General features: G+C 40.5%; 1 protein-coding gene across 4 annotated transcripts in view; it reads left to right on the plus strand.

Moving 5' to 3' along the window:
• The window catches only part of TMEM241 (transmembrane protein 241), a 40,218-nt gene that overhangs the window by 2,389 nt on the left and 17,207 nt on the right, over nucleotides 1-20,622 (plus strand). For 2 of the 4 annotated variants that reach the window (XM_081874949.1, XM_081874947.1), the window contains exons 2-12: nucleotides 421-467; nucleotides 1,606-1,683; nucleotides 5,595-5,676; nucleotides 8,741-8,818; nucleotides 9,939-9,964; nucleotides 11,675-11,726; nucleotides 14,110-14,158; nucleotides 15,515-15,560; nucleotides 17,222-17,257; nucleotides 18,533-18,567; nucleotides 19,781-19,850. In XM_081874949.1, coding sequence (XP_081731075.1) covers nucleotides 421-467; nucleotides 1,606-1,683; nucleotides 5,595-5,676; nucleotides 8,741-8,818; nucleotides 9,939-9,964; nucleotides 11,675-11,726; nucleotides 14,110-14,158; nucleotides 15,515-15,560; nucleotides 17,222-17,257; nucleotides 18,533-18,567; nucleotides 19,781-19,850 — 599 coding nt within the window. The remainder of the gene's footprint in view (nucleotides 1-420; nucleotides 468-1,605; nucleotides 1,684-5,594; nucleotides 5,677-8,740; nucleotides 8,819-9,938; nucleotides 9,965-11,674; nucleotides 11,727-14,109; nucleotides 14,159-15,514; nucleotides 15,561-17,221; nucleotides 17,258-18,532; nucleotides 18,568-19,780; nucleotides 19,851-20,622) is intronic. The other 2 variants (XM_081874948.1, XM_081874950.1) reach the window with 2 other exon arrangements.

Consider the following 20,622-nt stretch of genomic DNA (forward strand, 5'->3'; position numbering starts at 1 on the left):
CTTTGGTTTGTTTTATGATTAAGGCAGAACCAGCAAAGGTCATGAGAATCCTATGCAACAGGTAGCTTCTAAGGCTTTACTTTGAATCTTCTTCAGCTTACAACGTCTACTTGCAACTCCTATGTTTGAATTACGGAAAAAAATGTACATCTGATATGCCAATGAGTTTGGTAGATTCTCTTACTTGAAGTGGTCACTTAGTTAATTCAAATTGCACTCATTAATAAGTGAGTTCTGTCCCAAGTAGCCTATTCAGGTCAGGGCTAGCTATGACTTGTTTCTTTTTATTTTTATGGCTGGGTTCTGTTTCATTGTCTGATCCATTGCATCCATTGATTTCTGTTAAAATTACTTGAAAAGTGTGTGTGTGTGTGTGTGTGTTTTATGTACTATCCCCTAACTTGGTGTTTTGTCTTCCAGTATGTTCTGTCTGTCCTGAAATTCACCTACCCTACTCTTTTTCAAGGGTAAGTATTTCAAAAGTGCATTAAAAATGACAGAATAAGTAGGTAACTGTACCAGACAGAGGCTAATGTTGGTGTCTCATACAATTGTTGTATATCATCTGGGAAACTCCTATATGTTTTATTATTACAACATGTTATTTACTTGTCCTAATTCTCAGCTCTCTGCTTCTATGTCAAAAACTGCTATTTTTTCACTAGCCCCGCCCTGTAGCTAAGGGGGAAGGAATGTGCCATTTTCCAATTTTTGATAACTTTCACCCCCCATTTCAAATGTTCAAGTACTTCAAATATGTCAAATCCTATGGTCAGGCTACTTCCCACAAAACAGCAGAGAAAGGTTGTACAAAGGCAGTTTAACCAAAACCACAAGGCTGATGGCAGAGTGCTCAAACTGTTCTGAGGAAGAGATTTGATTGGTGGTTTAAAATTGGCAGCTATGGAGGGAAAGAGGAGGCCAAGACCAAGATGGTGGGAAAGAGAGTTCTCTGTCAAGTTACAACAGTTCTTAAGATTCTGTGTGACAAACCAAGACAAAACAAATCAAATGTAAGCTGATGATTATTTGAGTGAGGATTATCTAATTATGCATGAGGTAAAAAAAGTGAATAGAGAGAAAGGTATCTCCAGTAAGACTAGAAAATGGGATCACTCAGTTAAACTGATGGGCAGTAGACCAGATTGACCATGTTGTGTGGGGGAGCTGACATAATGCCCTTCAGATGATGTTGAACAACAACTCCCATTATGACTATTGCCCATGCTGCTTGGGCCATGTGGAAGTTGGAGCCCCAAAACATGTGGAGGGCATGATATTGACGACCCTTGCTGAAGTGGCTTGCTTTGGGCCACCCAACAAGTTCATAGCAGGACTCATAGCTTATACTGCTTACCTGACACTACAGGCTCGGGTGCATCTACTGGCTCTGCAGCAGCCCAAGTTGCCTGTTAGGAATATAATTTGTTGTTTTGTTCCATCGTCATAATTTTATTTTGTTGTCCTTTATACTGCCAGTCCAATGACTGAAGGCAGCATATGATCAGACTGTGTCACTCATGGAAGAAGCCTCCACTGTGAGTAATAATTGACTTGAATAATTGATTGTTTAGAAACAGAACATTGTACGTGTTTCAATTGCAGCTGGCAGACACTAGTTGGTGGATTTCTCCTACACATTTCCTGGAAGATCGGCTGGACTGAGATCAGCAGCAGTTCAAGGTACAATGAAATTGCAGTGTAAAAATATACAGATGGTATTCCAATTAATATTCACTGGAATATGTGTCATCTTATCTCAGATACTTGGCTGTGGTTTTTACCCCATAATGTTGCAAGAACTGTGTAGTGGTAAAATAATAATAATAAACATGCACACACTTTTTTCTGTATGTAACTGGAGTGTTTTCTTTATGCTTTTATATAACTTTGCGCATATACTCATGAGACCGTAGGATAGGCCACAGTTTCATCAAGTGTCTGTGCACAAATGTGTAGGCTTTTCTTTTCCAGCCCCCTGTCCCATTCTTATATAATTAGCATGGTCAAATGAAGATACTTCCCAACTCTATAGGGCATTTTAGATTGCATACAATCTAGAACTGAGAAATCTGCTGTTTGCATCTTAGTATGCAAGATCACTTACTTGCTGTTTGACTGTCTAGCCCAGGCATCCCCAAACGCGGCCCTTCAGATGTTTTAGGACTACAACTCCCATCATCCCTAGCTAACAAGACCAGTGGTCAGGGATGATGGGAACTGTAGTCCCAAAACATCTGGAGGGCCGAGTTTGGGGACGCCTGGTCTTGCCCAATTATGAACTGTTTGGGATACAGTTTTAGGAATAGCTGATTTATTCCATGGAAATCTAGTCTGATGTTTAAATGAAAGACATCCACATTGAACACATTACAAAAACCAACTCTCATGAATTTGAGAGGCAAAAACCCACAGAAAAAAATACTTCATTTTGTCCAGGGTTATGTACGTAAGTATATAAGAAGAGCCCCCCTGATCAGGCCAGTGGCCCATGTAACCCACTATCCTGTTCTCCCAGTCACTAACTAGATACCTATGGGAAGTGTGTGAGCAGGACCTGAGTGCCCCACTGCTCTTTCCTCTCCCAGCAACTGGTGTGCAGAGGCATAATGCTTCTGGAGGTAGAAATACAACATAGTCATCCTGCCTAGTAACCATTGTCAGCCTTCCCCACTATGAATTTGTCTAATCCTCTTTTGAAGACATCCAAGTTGGTGACCATCACTTCCTCTTGTGGAAGTTGGTTCCTGTGCACTGCGAGAAGAAGTACAGTGGTACCTCGGGTTAAGTGCTTAATTCGTTCCGGAGGTCCGTACTTAACCTGAAACTGTTCTTAATCTGAAGCACCACTTAAGCTATAGGGCCTCCTGCTGCTGCCACGCTGCCGGAGCACAATTTCTGTTCTCATCCTGAAGCAAAGTTCTTAACCTGAAGCACTATTTCTGGGTTAGCGGAGTCTGTAATCTGAAGTGTATGTAACCTGAAGCTTAGGTAACCCGAGGTACCACTGTATTTCCTTTTGTCTGTTCTGACTCTTTCAGCATTCAGCTTCTTTGGATGCCCCTGTGTTCTAGTATTTTGAAGGAGGGAGAAAAACCTCCCTCTCCACTTTCTTCTTTCCATGCATAATTTTACACACCTCTATCATGTCCTCCCCTAGAAGAATAGTGACCTGTGACATAAAGATCTGTGCTTGGAGAAATTCATTCTGAGCAACGTCAGTAGTACTGTTCTTCCATTTGTAGAATGGCTGCACATCAGGGGGATAGATATCTGATGGAGTTCCAGGGTGGCATTCTGTGATAGCAATGGAACATTGTGGTAAAGGTGGCTTAAATGTTGTTCTGCTTTGGAGCTTAAGACTTCACTCCACTAGATGTCAGTCTAAGCAAGGTAATCCTAACACAGAGACTTTCCTGCTCCCTGCTCTTGTTGAGTAAAAGATGGGATGCAAAGGATGGCATGCTGCAGAAGACCAGAAGATAAAAGGGGAGGAGTGTAAGGAAAGAGGCACTCCTAGGGTACCCAGAACTCAAGCAATTTAATGCTTGGACATGGAAAGAACTGAAAGCATGGATGAGGCAGAATAGGAAGTCTGTTTTCAAGAGGCATGCTTCAGAATTCTGCACCAGCTGCAGCTTCTACCCTTTCTTCAAATGCAGCTTCATGCAGAATGTATTACATTAGTCAAGGGGTCCCCAACATGGGCATAGCCAGGATTTATTTTGCGGGGGCAGACTTTATATTGAGGTGGGGCAGAACCAAATTATCTGTGATGAAATTAGTCAGTTAAGTATTTTTATTTATTTACTTGATTTGGGGTGGTAGCTGCCCCCCTGCCCTCTGGCTATGTATTTTATCTTTGTGTTTGAGCTTTTAATACATATTCCCTACAACATGGAAGATTACTAACTTGTAGAAATATCAGCACTGGGGTGTCTTAAGATTTTGATCAGCAACAATGATGGAAGACTCAGGCTGTGTGCAAGTCATGAGTTCCTCACTCTGTTCAGTGAGCCACAGAATAAATGAGATTTTGGCTGTTGGCTTCCTTGGTGCCTAAAGTTCCCTTCAGTCTCATTTGCAGAAATACTGAGTACCATCAACCCCAACAGATTTCAAAGTGGGTGGGGTGACTCATATTGTACTTGTGTCTCTGTTTGCAGATGGAAAGATATAGGAGCTGCTTTTAACTCCTTCAGAAATCTAGATCTGAAAGTAGGCTGTTTGTGTACACATAATTCTCCAAGAACCTCTGCATTTTGTGTCTAGAATGAACAGACTGTGCCTTGGGTGATGAGTGCATCCACACAACAACAACAACAACAACAACAACAACAATAATAAATTTTATTTATATCCCGCCCTCCCCAGCCGAAGCCGGGCTCAGGGCGGCTAACAACAATAAAACAGTACAACACAACACAACACTCTAAAATCATTCCTTATAAAATTAATTCAAATTAAACCACTGGCAACCATTGGGCCAGAGCTCCACGAAGATTGCCGAACCTTAACTTGCCTATTATGCCATCAACAAAGGAAGCCTAAGGATGAGAGGGGTATTTAGATTTTGAGTGTATGCTGAAATTTCTCTGATCGAGATCTTTTAACTCCTTCACAGAACAGTTATCTGCAATGCTCTTTGGGTAGGTGCCATGATGATCAATCTAGATTTGTAGCGTAGGCATGTCTTGTGATCACCAAGTTACCATTCCGATTCATGGAATACTGCATATTTCTTTTGTACTTGTCAAGGAATGCACAACACAGTGCTCTCTGCAAAGTCATTATAGCAGATTCTGAGCCTGACTGTTGTATGGCTTGGCATATTAGAGTGATGACTGCTGTTGAAGCATTTCCCGTAGTGCTAGACATTCTTTTCCAGCCCTGAAAAAGAATCCCTCTTGGCAGGATTGAGTTCTGAAGTTCCATCGTGGGAACGGTTCTAATGGCCTTTTCCATTGCATTTTAGATGGTCACATTGGACATGCAAACATTTCAGGGATTCCTGAGACTTCACATTGTGGTCAGTGATCTCTGTTTTCCACATGGAGACCTCATTCTCAAGCTTTAGGGATTTATTTTTCCACTGCTACTTCAGTTCAAATGACATTGCTTGTTTTAAGGAGGCATCTGATTTGAAGTTACCAGCAAAATAATTATAGTAGTTGTCAGTTTGATCCAGATAAGATTTGGGCCCGGCGTGAGGAAAGAGAATTTATGTTGTATGAGCAGAAGTTGGATTGAATTCAACTAACTCATTGCTTGAGCAGAACAACATAGGAGATTACACTGTAGAGGCATGTCATCATTGCAGCTACTCAGAAGAGCTAACCCAATAAGGATACTTGGATACACTCAAGCCAAGCAGGTAGAAAATCACCACAGATGTGCATCTTTGCAGCATGGGAAAGGTCAGATACAATGCCAAGAGATGTATCTTGCAGAGCTTCCAACTTCCTTCATGGCTCTTAATTACACCTGATCGGGGTTCATTTTCCTTTGTTTAGTTGGGGGAAATGTTTTGGGTAGATGTCTTTTGATACAGAATCTGGCATAGTCGTAACTGTATGCACCATTTGTTTTTACAGATCTGAAGTGCTGTCATGGCTTCCAGCTTCTGCACTCTTTGTGGGCATTATTTATGCAGGTTCCAGGGCACTGTCCAGACTGGTAAGATACAGGCAAATGGAAACTAACATGCTTTTCATTTGTTGGTGTTAATGTTTTACTCCAGATAACATACTAAGGTTAAAGTCATTGACCTAACTGAGGTTAAAGTCATTTGTGAAAACACTAACTGCTGTTTGGAAGCTGTAAGCATCCTATGGAGCAAGTTTAGGGAAAGTGGGGGAGGAGAAGGGGAAAATCCCATCGCACAAGGAGAAATCCTTGTGCTGACTGGATGGTTGCTTTAAAAACAATTCCCTAATTTTCAGCTTTGCATGTTATATTGTCCTTATATGTGCAGTGGTGACAATAACAACCACTTTTGCAAATATGATGCATGAACAGTATCAACAAGACTGAAATGTATATCTCCAGCTGTATATAATGCAAAACTGATAATTAATGGTGAAAGAGGTTATAGATATATATAAAAAATAAGCTGCCTGGTCAGTCAATATAGAGATGACAAATGGGTATAATGAGCTCCAACAGCAAAATAGCTAAGAATTCTCAGCACAAAACAAGTCACCTTTAACAGGAGCCAGAGTTCATTCTCTTCCTCTCTTTCCTTTTGCCCTGGGAATTAGCACATGAAGCACTTACATCCTCTGATAAGGCAACTGGGGAAGTTTAGTCTATGTGACTCTTCCTTTCTCTGTTGATTTACATCCCATAATCTCCCCCCCACACTTTTTTCTGTTACTCCCGCCTCTTCAGAATCTACTGTTATGATGAGGCCTCAGCTCATTGTACATGAATATGAAAGATGCTCCATTTTGACACATGAAATAGATAGGAGCATAAAATGCCTTTTCATTGTTGTTAACATGATTCCTAAATTAGTGCTCAAATGTCTGTTGCCGCTACTGTGGTGCATCATATAACTACATATAGCTTCATTTCCAAATCAGTCGAGCTGGTTTTAATTATGATGTTTGCTTTGTCCCTTTGTTTGGTGAGTAATTCCGCACTGGATGAGAGCCAGTGCGGACAAATAGTGGGGAGACCCGGCTTCAGATTCTTGCTCTTCCCCAAACTCAGTCTCAGTTCCTCATCTTTAAAATGGCAGTGTTAAAATGAGATTGTGAAAACACTTGAAATGTTCCCCCCCCCCTGCACTTGAAATACAGTCTACACAGTGGCTGTAGAAATGGGTCTTACTTGGCTGTGAGGGCATGTGCCTGCCTATTTCATCTAAGAATTTACATTTCAAACTGAAATGAGAATTTCTGGAACAAAAAACTGGCTGAGATGTGTTCGTGAGATAGTGGAATTGAGGAGATGGCAATTTGCTTATGCTGGCTGGACCAACATACTGAGCTTCCTTTTATAAAGACTAAAGCTCCTAAAAAATATCATCAAAGACAATAGACATCTGGCGAAGGTTAGCTGAGCTGGGCAATCTGGAGCCACTGTTGGCAGCAAAACACATTTCTCTTGGCTCTAGAAAGAGCCAATAGCATATGGGAGGGGAAGGGGTGTGTGAGTGTGTCTGTATATACATGTGTGTGTTAAAACTTGGCTGGAGAAAAGGAAAAATGTAAATTCTGGTGTCAGCTTTCTTAGACATTACTTCTAGTATTTCCTATTATTGTGCTCTAGTTCAAGTGGCTTGTGTTAGATGACGGGCTCCGTTTAACTTTCTGCCTCAGCAGCAGTGAGGGGCAACATAAATGGAAGGTAACAAGGCCAGCAGTGGAACTAGGAACTGTTCTTTGTTTTTAAAATATATCTGTATTGACTTTTTCAGATAAAATATAATCAACACTGACCACATAACAAAATGTACACTGAAAAAAATGATGTGATGTTTTTACAAGAGATTAACAATAATGACTGGCAAATTATTGAGCATGGGTCACATGAACTGTTCTTTTTTTTTTTATCCTACTGAAGTCCAGTCAACAACTGACTGGTTATGTGCCATGTTTGGCTGTTCATTGAATACCATTTCTTGCAAATTCCCAAGTATTTAGAATGTACTTTGTTAAGTGGCTGTGTCTTAGGTCCAAATAATTTGTTATGGCCTACATGTTTGTTTCTACAAAAAGCATTTCTAGTGGGAAAAAACAAGAATAACAGATAAATTGTTTATACAAAATAAAATAAGATCAGTGGTAAACACCTAAAATAAGTATCCTATCAAATAAAGCTGTTCCAATAATTTACAAATTCCATTTTATACAGAACTAATTTATAGTATCCTTGCATGCACGTCTTAGAAGACAAATTAGTTTGACTAGATAGTCCATATTCCAAGTTTTCCATATAGTTTCCAGTTTGGATGTGGTTTGTTTTTGGAGTGATGAGATGAGTTTCATTCCTATGCCCCACAAATAACCCAGAGATGCATTTTAAATAAAAACACAAATTCTACTCATGTAAAAACACCAGGCAGGCCCCACAAATAGCCCAGAGGTGCATTTTAAATAAAAGGACACATTCTACTCATGTAAAACACGCTGATTCCCAGACCATCCGCGGGCCAGATTGAGAAGGCGATTGGGCTGCATCCAGCCCACAGGCCTTAGGTTACTTACCCCTGCCCTAAACGTTTTGTGAATCTTTGTACTTTTGTCCATTTACTGTATTTATTTCCCCTGATTTGAACTATAAAATGGTGGTTTTCTTGAGTAAAGATCAGAGTACCCCTAAATATATTTTTAGGGAAAAAAGCCCTGGGTATTTGAATACACATTTTTGCATGATTTTTTCTTTTTTTAAATCACAGTGGGTTAATGAAGAAATAGATCAGAGTTTTGAACATGTGTGAAACTGAAACAGACTGAAACTAGGCTGAACATTCTGTCCATTCTTGGAGACTGCACTATTTTTCCTCATGTTGCTATCTGTAGTTCTTAGCACTATGCTCATGGGAGAAATTGAATGCTTTGTGCACCACCTCATTTCATACCTGCAAGCTCCTACATCTGTTTATAAGGGAAACTGTATCCCTAGAAATATCTGGTTTTTAGGACCCCCCAAGAGAAACATGAATAAGTGCATAAGAGGATTTTTTCAGAATCTGCAGTGCTAATCTTATTGGTCACATTTTCTCCCTTGACAGCCAATTCCTATCTTTCTTACCTTACACAATGCTGCAGACGTTATAGCTTGTGGAATCGAGGCATTTGTGCAGAAAGAGGTATGACAAAATGAATTTCCTGTGTTGTTAACAGCCTGTGCCAGGGCTTTGGTAATAGTGAAATTAGTGTTACCATGTTTTCCCAGCTCTGCTAAATAATCCAGTTACTAATTTAATTTAATTTTTAATAAGGGAAATACTTCAAACATTTTCCTTTCGGAAATGAAAATTATTGAATTATGTGGGAAGAATATGTATTCTGAAGTCTGTAATAGAGCAAAAAGGGAGCTGAATGACAGTGTCACTCTGATGATCCTGAAATAGCTCAGATCATTGAATCGGAGAGGGGGGAAATACTGATTTTGATGCAGTCCAAGAGTTGTATCCTTGGTAGTTTTGCGTTAGTGAAAAACCACTTCCACAAATTGGGATACCCAATATTTTTCAACTGCAGCCCTATAGTATTCTGTTCCAGAGTTCCCAACCACCAGGAGCAGCTTTCGAAGGGAGGAACTTAAGCAGGTAGGAAGAATTGGTGAAAATCAGATGCCCCAGCTTATATAAGTGGGAACTCTTTCCACTAAGGCTGTGGTGAGGAATGTTTGGTCTAATTGAGCCCTTCAGTTAAAAGCTATTTGAAGTATAATGTAGATCCTACCTGAACAACAACAGGGAGGGAAGGCGCATTTCATGGAGAGAGGTATTTGTTTTTTTAAAAAAAGATGGAGCCACCACTGAAAAGGCCCTGCCAGAATTAGCTCCTGGTGTAGAATTAGCATTTTGCAACAGCTGTAGCTTATGAATCCTCTTTAAAGGCAGACACATAGATTGCATTACACTAACCCAGTCTAGAGGTAACTAGAGAAATATCTGCTACATCCAGATAGGGTCACAGCTAGTAATAAGGCAAACCTAATAATTGCAGATAGCTGTCTTTCTTCAGATAGCATTAAGTCCAGGAGGACCCCCACCCGCCAAAAAAGTTGCAAACTTTGCTTTTGGCTGGGGTATGTGTGCAATTTTAGAAGCTAATTTATTTAGGAGCTATTTCAAGTTGAGTTCATTTTTTCTTCTACAGGTACCACAATAATAAAACTTGCATTTGGAAAACAGTCAGAGGTCTAGATGCATGTATTTACTTTCCAGTGTTTTAATTGCATTTTATTTCCTTTCTTAACAGCAGACCTCTAGACTAAAAATCTGTAGGTAAGTTTCTCAATGTCTATAGAGAATTTCACAGAGGGGCTAGATTTCTCACAGATTGCAAAGTTGGTTTTCTAGTCATCGTAAACTTCAAAAAGGACAAGTTTTTAATGCTTAAATACAGAAAAGCTTTGAACATAAAGATGAAACTGCCTAGAAATTATATTACTCAGCAGGTTGACACACAGAGTCCCACCATAACTTCTCCAGGTGAATCATAATTCCATGGTTCTTTTTCTTGACTCACCTCTTGGAGTTGTCTTTCTGAAGCCAACACAGAGTTAAGCCTCCTTAAGTTCATTAAAATCAGTGGGCTTAGGCATCTCTAATTATTCATTGGATTTAGGCATAGGACCAATTTGCATTGGGTGTATCATTATTAAATTAAATTCTTTTTTAAAAACAGTACAGTATTAAATTAAATTCCTTTTTAAATACAGTACAGTATTGTTTCAGAGAATTATAATAAGTGCTCGGAAATATGTATCTGTATTTGATGAGATTTGGATAAGAGGGGATGAAATAATTGTGTTTGTGTACATATTTTTTCAAAATGCTTAAATACACAATTTCCAAAAGACCTTGACAAAAGAAGATTGTTCACAGGCAAACAGAACTATGAGAAGATATTATATAAAAATGATTGAGTAAAATATCTCAAAAATAATAAACATATTTTAACTTTGTGTTTAAAAGTAACTCAAGTTAATAAGAAAACTTTTTGGAATTCAGATGTTTTTGCATTAAGCCAGTGTCTCCCCCCCCCCCCCCTGCAGATTATAGCAGCTTCAGAGAGGTGACTTGCATTGGAGAAACGGTGTGAGAGAAAGGACTAACTTTTTCTAGCGTGCCCAACATGGCCAATTTTATCCTGCTGTGAGGGATAAGTTACTGTCCTTGACATCATGTGACACCAGGTGTGGGATAACTAAAGTGCGTCCAGGACAGCTGCAGTGGGGCTTGCATTTGGGCTGTTTACATTCAGCTCCAACTGCAAGCTCTGCTTTTGGCAAAAGGATTTGCAGCTGTGGTTTGAATTCAAGCTGGGTCTGCAAAGCAAGAATAGGGCAGATGTGGTCATGACAAAAGCAGAAGGGGATGTTGTAAGAAGGGGCTACTACACAATGTGTGTCTTAGCTTTTTTTTTCCTCCTCCCAAGGGGCAATTTCAGTGTCTTATGTTATTCTCATCCATTTGATCATGCTTGTTGCTTGTCATGTGGCAAATATAGTAGTAGTAGGAATAATAACATAACTGAAAATTATGAATAAAGCCAGGGCAGGGCTTTGGTTACAGCAGCGGCAGACAATATGATGTTGGACTCCAACTTCCATTATCAGTGACTGTTGGCCATGCTGCCTTGTGCTGATGAGATTTGGAGTCCATCATCATCTGAAAAGTACCATGTGTGCTATCCCTGGGTCACCATGTTTGAATTGAGCATGCGATCAAATCTCCATTCAGCCCTGAAGCTCACTGGATAACCATGGACTGGTCAATATTTCACAGCTTAACCCTAACTTACAGGGTAGTAGTGAGGATAAACGAGACATAGAACTACATGTACTTCCTTGAGCTATTTGGAGGCAGGATGAGATAGATAGATACATAGATAGACAGATAGATATATTTAATGAAATAGAAATATATAATTCCTCTGACAATGCATTGCAATGAATGTCAGTCATGTGGGATACTGTTTCTTCCATGCAGAGTCCTGACTCTTCTGGTAGCAGCAGGGTGCCTTCCTTTCTGTGATCCACAGGTAGGTAGGTTGGTTTAAAAAAACCAATCCTAAGATTACTGTGAAATGGCCGTCTCCTTCCATTTGTCTTGCTATTGGATTCAGGAAGTGAACATTCCCTCTTGATTGTGATTGGCTATTGAGAAGAAAAGACAGGAGGGCACAGGCCAAGCAACAAAACCTTTCCCAGAGGCAGGTCCCCCATAGCAAGTCCTAGGAAACAGTTTGCTGAAAGGAATCTAATGCTTTTCAGGTATAAAAACCTCCTTCGGGGCATCTGCATAGAAACAAGGGCTTAAAGCTATATTTTCAAGCAAAATCTTTGTTTCTGAATCATTATGTATATATGGATGATATTTTAGTCAGCCAAATAAGTTTTTTTGCACTGGAAACACATTAGGCACATTTCAGTAAATTGTTTCTTAGTGCCTCTGGAAGTCTCTTCTTCTTTCCCCACATGCATTATTGCACTTGTTTTTTATAACATACAGCCATGTCCATGTTTACTCAGAGCTGTTTTTCAGCTTTGAAGAGAGAGTGAATAGTGGGGCTGTCTTCTCCGTGAACCTGCCTGCCCACACCTCTCCTTTGCAACCCACTAATATCTGAATTAGGTCTGGGTGGGATGTAGAAGGGGGCCTTCTCTGTGCCCGCGGTTGGTTTTCAAACTCTCTCCCTAGGGAGGTGCCTCTCACCCCCTCTTCCATCACTTTTAAAACACCTTCCTTTTTCAGACAGGCATCCATCCATCCAACCAACCAACCAACCTGCCATTCTCTTAAGTTTTTAACCTTCCTGGTTTGAATTGTGTTTTACCTCCTTTTTTGTCCCTCTTATAATTTGTATTTTTCTTGAGACTGCCCTCTGTTAAAAGCTGCCTCAAACATTAATGTAAAGGCAGGCTAAAAACTTTTAAAGTGATTAAAGCAAGATTGTAGCCATAGCAGGCAAACCTTAGCATTGAAGAAAAAAGCCAGTAGTGAGTGCCAATGAGAAACCACCACCCAGATCCCTCTCTCCCCAAGGTAAGGCTTGTCTATGGGGGGCTCACACATGCCCTATACTTTGAGGGAACATGTGGAAGGGTGGGGGTTGTGGAGTTGCAAGCCCTCCACCACCAACACTTGGTGTGAGCAGCCTCCATCTCATCTTCATGTTCATCCCTGGTACAAACAATCTATATGCACATCAATGTAACACTCCTCCACATGAAGGGAGACCAGAGTCAAAGTCCCCACTTTGTTGTGGCGAAGCTCTATGCTGGATGTGATCCGTGCGGTGGGGCAGAGCCACAGCTGCCCTACCAGCACCAGCACCACTGCAGCTTACTTGGAAGGAACTGGCATGGGGCAGGGTGGCAGCAGAACTGCATAGTCCTGACCTCACCAGCACCTTGCCCTACCGCAGGTCCCTCCAGTATGCTGCAGCAAGGCTGGTGTTGGGAGGATGGCTCAGTCCCATTATGCGGGCTGCTGCTCTGCGCATACACTGTTGTGCATGAATCAAGCTTCTTTACATGCCAGTCAGATTTGCAGGCGTGGACACAGCACATCTTGGTGGCAGTGGTGGAGCTAGCCCTCAGTCCCTCCCATAAAGGTAAAGGTACCCCTGACCATTAGGTCCAGTCGCGGACGACTCTGGGGTTGCGGCGCTCATCTTGCTTTACTGGCCAAGGGAGCTGGCATACAGCTTCCGGATCATGTGGCCAGCAGGACTAAGCCGCTTCTGGCAAACCAGAGCAGCGCACAGAAACGCTGTTTATCTTCCCGCCGGAGCGGTACCTATTTATCTACTTGCATTTTGATGTGCCTTTGAACTGCTAGGTTGGCAGGAGCAAGGACCCAAACAACAGGAGCTCACCCCGTCGCGGGGATTCAAACCGCCAACCTTCTGATCAGCAAGCCCTAGGCTCAGTTGTTTAGACCACAGCGCCACCCGCGTCCTCCAGTCCCTCCCATACAAAGCAGATAATACCTTGTGTTACACCAGGGGTTGTCAACCTGGTCCCTACCACCCACTAGTGGGCTTTTCAGGATTCCAGGGGGGCGGTAGGGGTTCTACGCCACATGTTACTTCAGCACTGGTAGGCGGTAAGGAAATTTTACCATCAAGAAAAATGCATTAGTGGGCGGTAGGTATAAAAAGGTTGACTACGCCTGTGTTACATAATGAAGTCTGTTTTCGATGTAGATACCCAAACACATGTCTTATTGTTTTTGTTGCTGCTACATGAAAAGAAGACATGATATCAAATGACTAATAAATTAAACTGAAATTGATACAAAGTGGGAGCACTTTTTAATATATTGTTTTTCCTAGAATATTTCTCCTCCAGCAACTACATCTTGGAACCATTTATGAAGGAGGTGTTTATCTCTACTTGCTTTGATGTTGTATTTTACAGTTTGACACAGATGGCTATTTTTGGGCCCTCATCCATTTGCTATGCATTGGTAAGTTTTTAATAAATTTGTGAAAATTAAGCTGTAATGCATAAGTGCTGCTCCTTTTCATTTTAGTAGCGTTTCGGCTGAGGCTCCCAGTTTTCTGGCTTTTGTCCCTCAGTACAATAGCCAACAAATTGCATAAGCGGAGTTTGTTTGTATTGCTTCCACTTGGAACAGAACCGTATTGTGTGTTCCTTCCAAAGGTATATGAATGAATCCAACTTTGCATTGAATTGTATGACACCATGAAAATGGAAGGGGAAACAAATACAGGCAGATCAAAGCTCTGAAATGATTTGGAGAGAACAGAGCACTGAAGAGTGAGAACAAATAAAGGAAATGAGATTTTGATCTATACTGGTTGGAAATAAATGCATAGCTACAAAACTGGGCATTAGCCAAAGTAGCTTAAATGCTGCATAAAAGTTTAGATTTTTCTAACTGCAAATAGATTGTAACAAAAACAAAATCACATTGATACCAAATTTAAATTGGTCCCTAGTTTCCACATTATGACTTGGGGCTTGTCCTCTCCAAAGTGTTTGCATTTTTGTAGTCCACATGCCGTTACCCTCAAACAACACCATTCTCAATGCTTTCCTCCTATAAATTCAGCTTTATCGTATATGGAGATAATCCAGTGTTGAGGGAAATCAGACTCCAAACTGCTCCAGATCATTTTTGGGGGTGTTTGTGGTGGGTGGATCAGTTGTCACTTTTTGCTACTCCCCTTTCCATGCCCACTACCTCATCTGTGATTTGATTTCTTTTCCAGCAGTGTTCATGGTGTGCACCTGAATATCCCCCCCCCTTGATCCTTCAGATTTGCACAAATCCAGAAAACTGCATAAGCAAACCGCATCAAACATTTCAATACCCAATATTTTGCCCAGCATTCTGGAAAATGTGTGCTGAGAATCACTTTAATTGCTTTCAGTTGTTTTTCAGCCCTGCTTGTAACTATTTCTGATGGCAGAACTGTCTCTCTCTCTCTCTCTGATTTGCAGAAAACCAAAAAACTGCACAAGCAAATTTACAGTTGCCTGACCACGTGCTTTTGGTGTACTTCCTGGGTGGGGGAAATTATTTTAAAAACAGGCTGCATGCACCAGTATCTGCATACATACCATGTTGGTATTTAATCAGCATTACAGAGTCAACAAATCAGAAGGAGGGGGGGAAGCATAAAAGGGAATGTCTACTGATATGAATGGGAAATAGTGAAGTTGCTTCTCATATAAAGATTCAAGTACTTGTAGGTGAAGACTACTCCTTCTAATCTGAATGGTGGTGGGGATAGATAAACGGCTAAATAATGCTCAAGTGTGGAATTTTACGTGTTTTGTGTCCTTTTATTCACAGGGGCTTACAAAGTATATTATAATTCATGGAGACCAAATTCTCTAAGGTGATTTCCCCCTTGTTTTTAAAGAGGGTTATGTAAAAGAGAAGAACCACTATTACAGAATAATAAGAAAAGATCAGGAGAAAGAGGTGTAATGGTTTTAAGGTTTAATGTTTTACTATGTTTATATACATGCTGGAAGCTGCCCAGAGTGGCTGGGACAACCCAGTCAGACGGGTGGGGTATAAATAATAAATAATAATAATTATTTTAATTACAGATTGTTGTCATGACTGTAAGAACAAAGGGACTGAGGCACAGCTGTATAGTCAGTGATAAATTGAGGTCTCCATATCTCTGTCAGTAGAATCTTGATGGAGGCACTTAAAAAAAAACCTTTAGGTCCCTCCCCCCTTCGTTTAAAGCACTCCAAATGAATAAATTCACCAAGTAGACTATGGCAAGAGCGACCTGAAATACATGGTCATGAGTCTGGAATAGTGAGCTGTTAACATCACTTCCCTCTGTATCTCACACATACATGAGTTACTTACAGTGTGGTGGATTTTGTTTGTGTGCTGCTTTGAGAGTGGGTCTTGGCAAGAACGTGAGGTTTACATACGATCAATCAACCATTTAAGAGCAACTTCTTCACTGCAGCTTTAATGCTCATCTTCCCTCTTTTCTCCTAATTTAGAAGGATATAAATTCTGTCAAGGACATAATGGCTTTGCAACTGGGTCACACGGCCTAGTAATGTAGTTCTCTGACAGCGTTTCTGTCGAGAGGGTGTGATGGTCCTGCCATTTGCTTTTGACTCCTTTAATGTTAGCTGCAATTCAAAACTCTGTGCTTATCAAAGAGCCAGACAGCCATGAAACGGTTGGGAATAAATTTAAAATGTTAGCTAGTTAGTTCTCCTAATCCCCCAGAACAGATTTGTAGAGAGTATGCGCGCGTGCGTGCTAGGAGCGGGGGGGGGGGGTCTTACTCACAGTATATATTCCCCACTCCTCTATAGATCAGAACCCTCTAGATGTTGCCTGATTCCAGCTCCCATCATCATTGACCCAGTGGCCTTGCTGGCTGAGGCTTTTGGAGTCCAGTAACATTTGAGGCACAGCTTCCACTGTAGACCAGCTACCCTGCTAACTTCCGAACATGCGGAAAATAATGTCGCCTTTCATTTATGTTTTGGACAGGAGGGTTATACCTGGAAACTTGGCAATGCCGTTTACAGGAGTCAAAACACTGTCCCACCAATTTCTTTTCAGCTGCAGGGCAGCAATTCTGGGAAGTTGAGCCCAGGCTGGTTCTTACCTGTTCTCATGGCCTGCAAGGGTCAGTCTGGCCTGTGCACTCTCTATGACTGGCGGCTCACATTGAGTGGGGTTGTGTCCCATGGATAAATATAGCTCTCCACCTTCCCCAGGGCAATTCTTCTCTGGCACTCAACCAGGAGTGCAGAGAGGTTGTTTGTGTGCTACTGAGCTATGACTGAACTCCTGTGCTTGGGTTTGCCAACAATAGTCAGGCAAGTAGAAATCTGAAACATGGGTAGTTTTGCCCAAATGAATATAAAGAAAACATGCCATGAGTAATAATACAACATCAACATCATATAATTGGTTTTTAGGGATTCTTAGATATAATATTTGGTGGAATATTAGACTGTGGTTAGACCTCACCCCCAAATAACAGATAAAATGATTTTCTTCTTTTAGTGATTCTCAGCAACAATATATAAACTATGCATTCAGGTAAAACTTGCATTCTTCCTTTCTCTGTTTGTTTTTTTTTTGCTTCAGGGCAATCCTATCTGGGTTTGATTTCCTTTGGAAGAGAGAGTAGTGAAGACTTGTGCCTTTTTTGGGGGGGCGTTTCCATAATATTTGCTTTATTTACAATTCCACAAGTAAGCATAAGTGTAGGCAAGCAGTGCATGCACCCCCACCATTTAGAGAGAGACACCCTAAATTCCAAGTTGCTTCCAGACTTTATCTTCCCTTCCCTGCCATTCTTCACATGCACACCCCTCTGCCTGCACCCCAGCTCCCTTAACTCAGTGTTTTTTATATTGTAATTTTATGTTGTGAATTGCCCTGAGATCTACAGGTATAAGGTGGTATACAAATTTAATAAATACATTTAATAATAATAATAATAATAATAATAATAATAATAATAATAAAAATAATTGGAAGGGAAGGGATGTGTCACCTTATGGAGGCAGAGAGGGCTTGAAAGTGAGGAGGCAAGTTTCTCTTGAAATCTCAGGAAAAAGAGTAGCTGATATCAGATTTCCAAGAGTCATGACTGCCACTTTCTTTTAGTAGCATAACCACAATTAAGTATGAAAAAATGATTTGCATAATTTATTACAGAACACAGCTTTTCTTGGGGCAGAAATTGAGGGTTGCTTTTTTTAAATAATAATAATAAAAAGTACAGTACTCAATCTGCTCCAAACGCCATAGACACCCAAGCTGGGGGGCATTAATGGGGTCAATCAAATTCACTTTAATCATTCATAACAGTGAAAGGCAACTGAAATTTTTTATTAGCAAGATCGTGAGGTTATGGGGCTCCAAAGCTGGTTTTGCATGCATTAATAGTTCATTATAGAAGTGTGACACACTCTGAACAGTGTAAGGTATAATTTCATGCCTCAGAGCAGTCACTGCATTCTGAGGAATCTAAATGGAATTTTGCCAGAGGGGAAAAGCATAAATCTCTTGCAGCAATGTTTAAGAACCTTGTATCGACCTTATCACACATGCCTATATACACACAAAAATAATCCTATAGAGATATCCAGAAAACATTTCTGGTTATTGTATTGTTTCCTAAAGGGATACTGTCTGATGTGTGATGGCAGAGGACAAAACCTCACATCTACACACTTTCTATTGCCCTTTAGCTCAAATTGCAGAAGCATCTACATTATTTAAATTACAAATTTGGTAGATGGCATAATCTGTGACATCGTTGTTCAGTCTGGGGAATTAATACTGTACTCTCTTTTTTATTTTTAGTGTGGTGATGTTGGCTTTTGCATCCCACCCAGCAGGTAAAAGAACTGAAAATTATAACTGGGTTTTTTAATTGTATGGGTATGGTTTCATTTTCTTACATATGCTGTTTAGGAATATAATCTGTTAGATACACACACACACACCCCAATCTGTAGGTCTGTGTGCGTTCAGGTGCACAGGTGGGTCACTTGCATTTAGGTAGGTAGTTGTTCCTTTTTATGGAGCTAGCTGATCTGTACGTACAAAACTATATCAGTGGGGAGTATCTCCTTGCACTGAAATTATTGGGAAATCTTTTCTAGAAAGGGAGTTCTGTTTGCCTATCATAACAATTGCATGTAGATCAGGCATAGGCAAACTTGGCCCTCCAGATGTTTTGAGACTACAACTCCCATCATCCCTGACCACTGGTCCTGTTAGCTAGGGATGATGGGACTTGTAGTCCCAAAACATATGGAGGGTCGTTTGCCTATGCCTGATGTAGATCATACCAGTAGATTGAGGTGTGATTTAACTGAGAGTTTTAGAAGCTGGAATCAATCTTAGAAACTTGGTCATACTACCTGATATTTTATTTTGTACAATATTTCTGTTACTGGTTTTTAATGGGATATAACCTGGTCCAAACTGTAATGCTGAAACTGAAGTTCTGTGCTGTCTATTTAGAATGTTAGTAATGTGCTGCACCTTCTCTGAACAGCAGAAAGTTCAGAGCACCATGCGGATTTACAGATTGAAATATTAGGGGGGGGGACCTGGAGAGTTGGGGTGCCTTTGCAATTCATTTATAAATTTGCATGTTGAGCCACCACATAGAGTGTTCCAGGTTTACAGCAATATTGGATCAGTCCTTCCAAGGCTAGTTTCCAGCTATCTTCTCTCATATTCCTCTAAGCCAGTAGTGGAAACAAATTAATTCCTCATGACCTTGAACAGTGAACACAGTGAACAGAGCTTATGCTTTTCCATTGGAAAATGCAGTATCCAACATAGATCTTTTTGCAAGTGGAAATGTGTTCACTAAAAACACACCGCTTCCTTTTCCTGCAACCTCTCTTTGAACTGCTAATAAGAATCAGGTGCAGCTCAAAATGGTGAGAAAGGGGCCTTATAAGAGTAATGGCAAATTAAGGAGTCCAGAAGCTATAAAAACATGTTTAAACCAAAGGATACATGTTAAATGGAATTTCTGTATAGAGATTTAACTGAGTGTTTTTTGCTAGTTGAATCAATTATTTTATTCCACAGGTGATCTCTTTAGTGCCTTGGAATTTCCATTCCTTTACTTCTACAGGTTTCACAGCAGTTGCTTTGCCAGGTAATAATCCTTTACCAGAATGAGTTTGTCAAAGTTAGTGGCATGTAAAATCTGAAAAGGACAATATTTTTTCTGGCACAAACCACCGAAATGCTAAGAAGGATCAAGAACTCAGCTCTCTCATTCTTCTCCACATCTTCCCACCCCCTCCATGAGCTGGGCTTCTCAAAGCACATGTTGTGCGATATTTTTCCACAGCACTTTTGGGATGTCAAAATTGCTCGGCATCCTATGGTAAAGTATTCACTGAAGGCGTCTCTTGATGGCTCAGCATTGGATTAGTCTTCATAAATCACATTGTTTTCAGTGATTACAAAGAATTAGACCATAATACTCCATTATTAGCATGTGGATTTATTTGCCTGTACATCTTGTTATTTGGAGGGCTTTGCAAGTTGGTTAAAAGGGAAAAGTTTTAAAAAAAAATCCCATTAATTCAAGTGGAAACTGCTTGCTACCCAGGAAGAATTGAATTCTTTGTTGTTCATCTCCTAAGCATGTAGTAGTACATGTTGCCCAAAGTTCCATTTATTTATTTATTTAATGGTGAGATCTGCCTCTCATACTGCTGAGTGGCTGCCTAGTTATTTTTAGGTTCAAGTGTGTCCCAAACCCCTAGTTAGGCCAGTCTTTCTGCACACTAAGTAGTCATGCCCAGGATTGTACTGTAAGGCGATTTACAATCCTGGGAATATCTGCTTAGTGATTAAGTGCCATTGCTTAATTTGGAGAGAAAAAAGAAGCTTTGCTCTATTGGACATGGCTATAAATT

The sequence above is a fragment of the Podarcis erhardii genome (assembly GCF_964252035.2).
Source record: "Podarcis erhardii genome assembly, chromosome: 8".
NCBI classification, from domain to species: domain Eukaryota; kingdom Metazoa; phylum Chordata; class Lepidosauria; order Squamata; family Lacertidae; genus Podarcis; species Podarcis erhardii.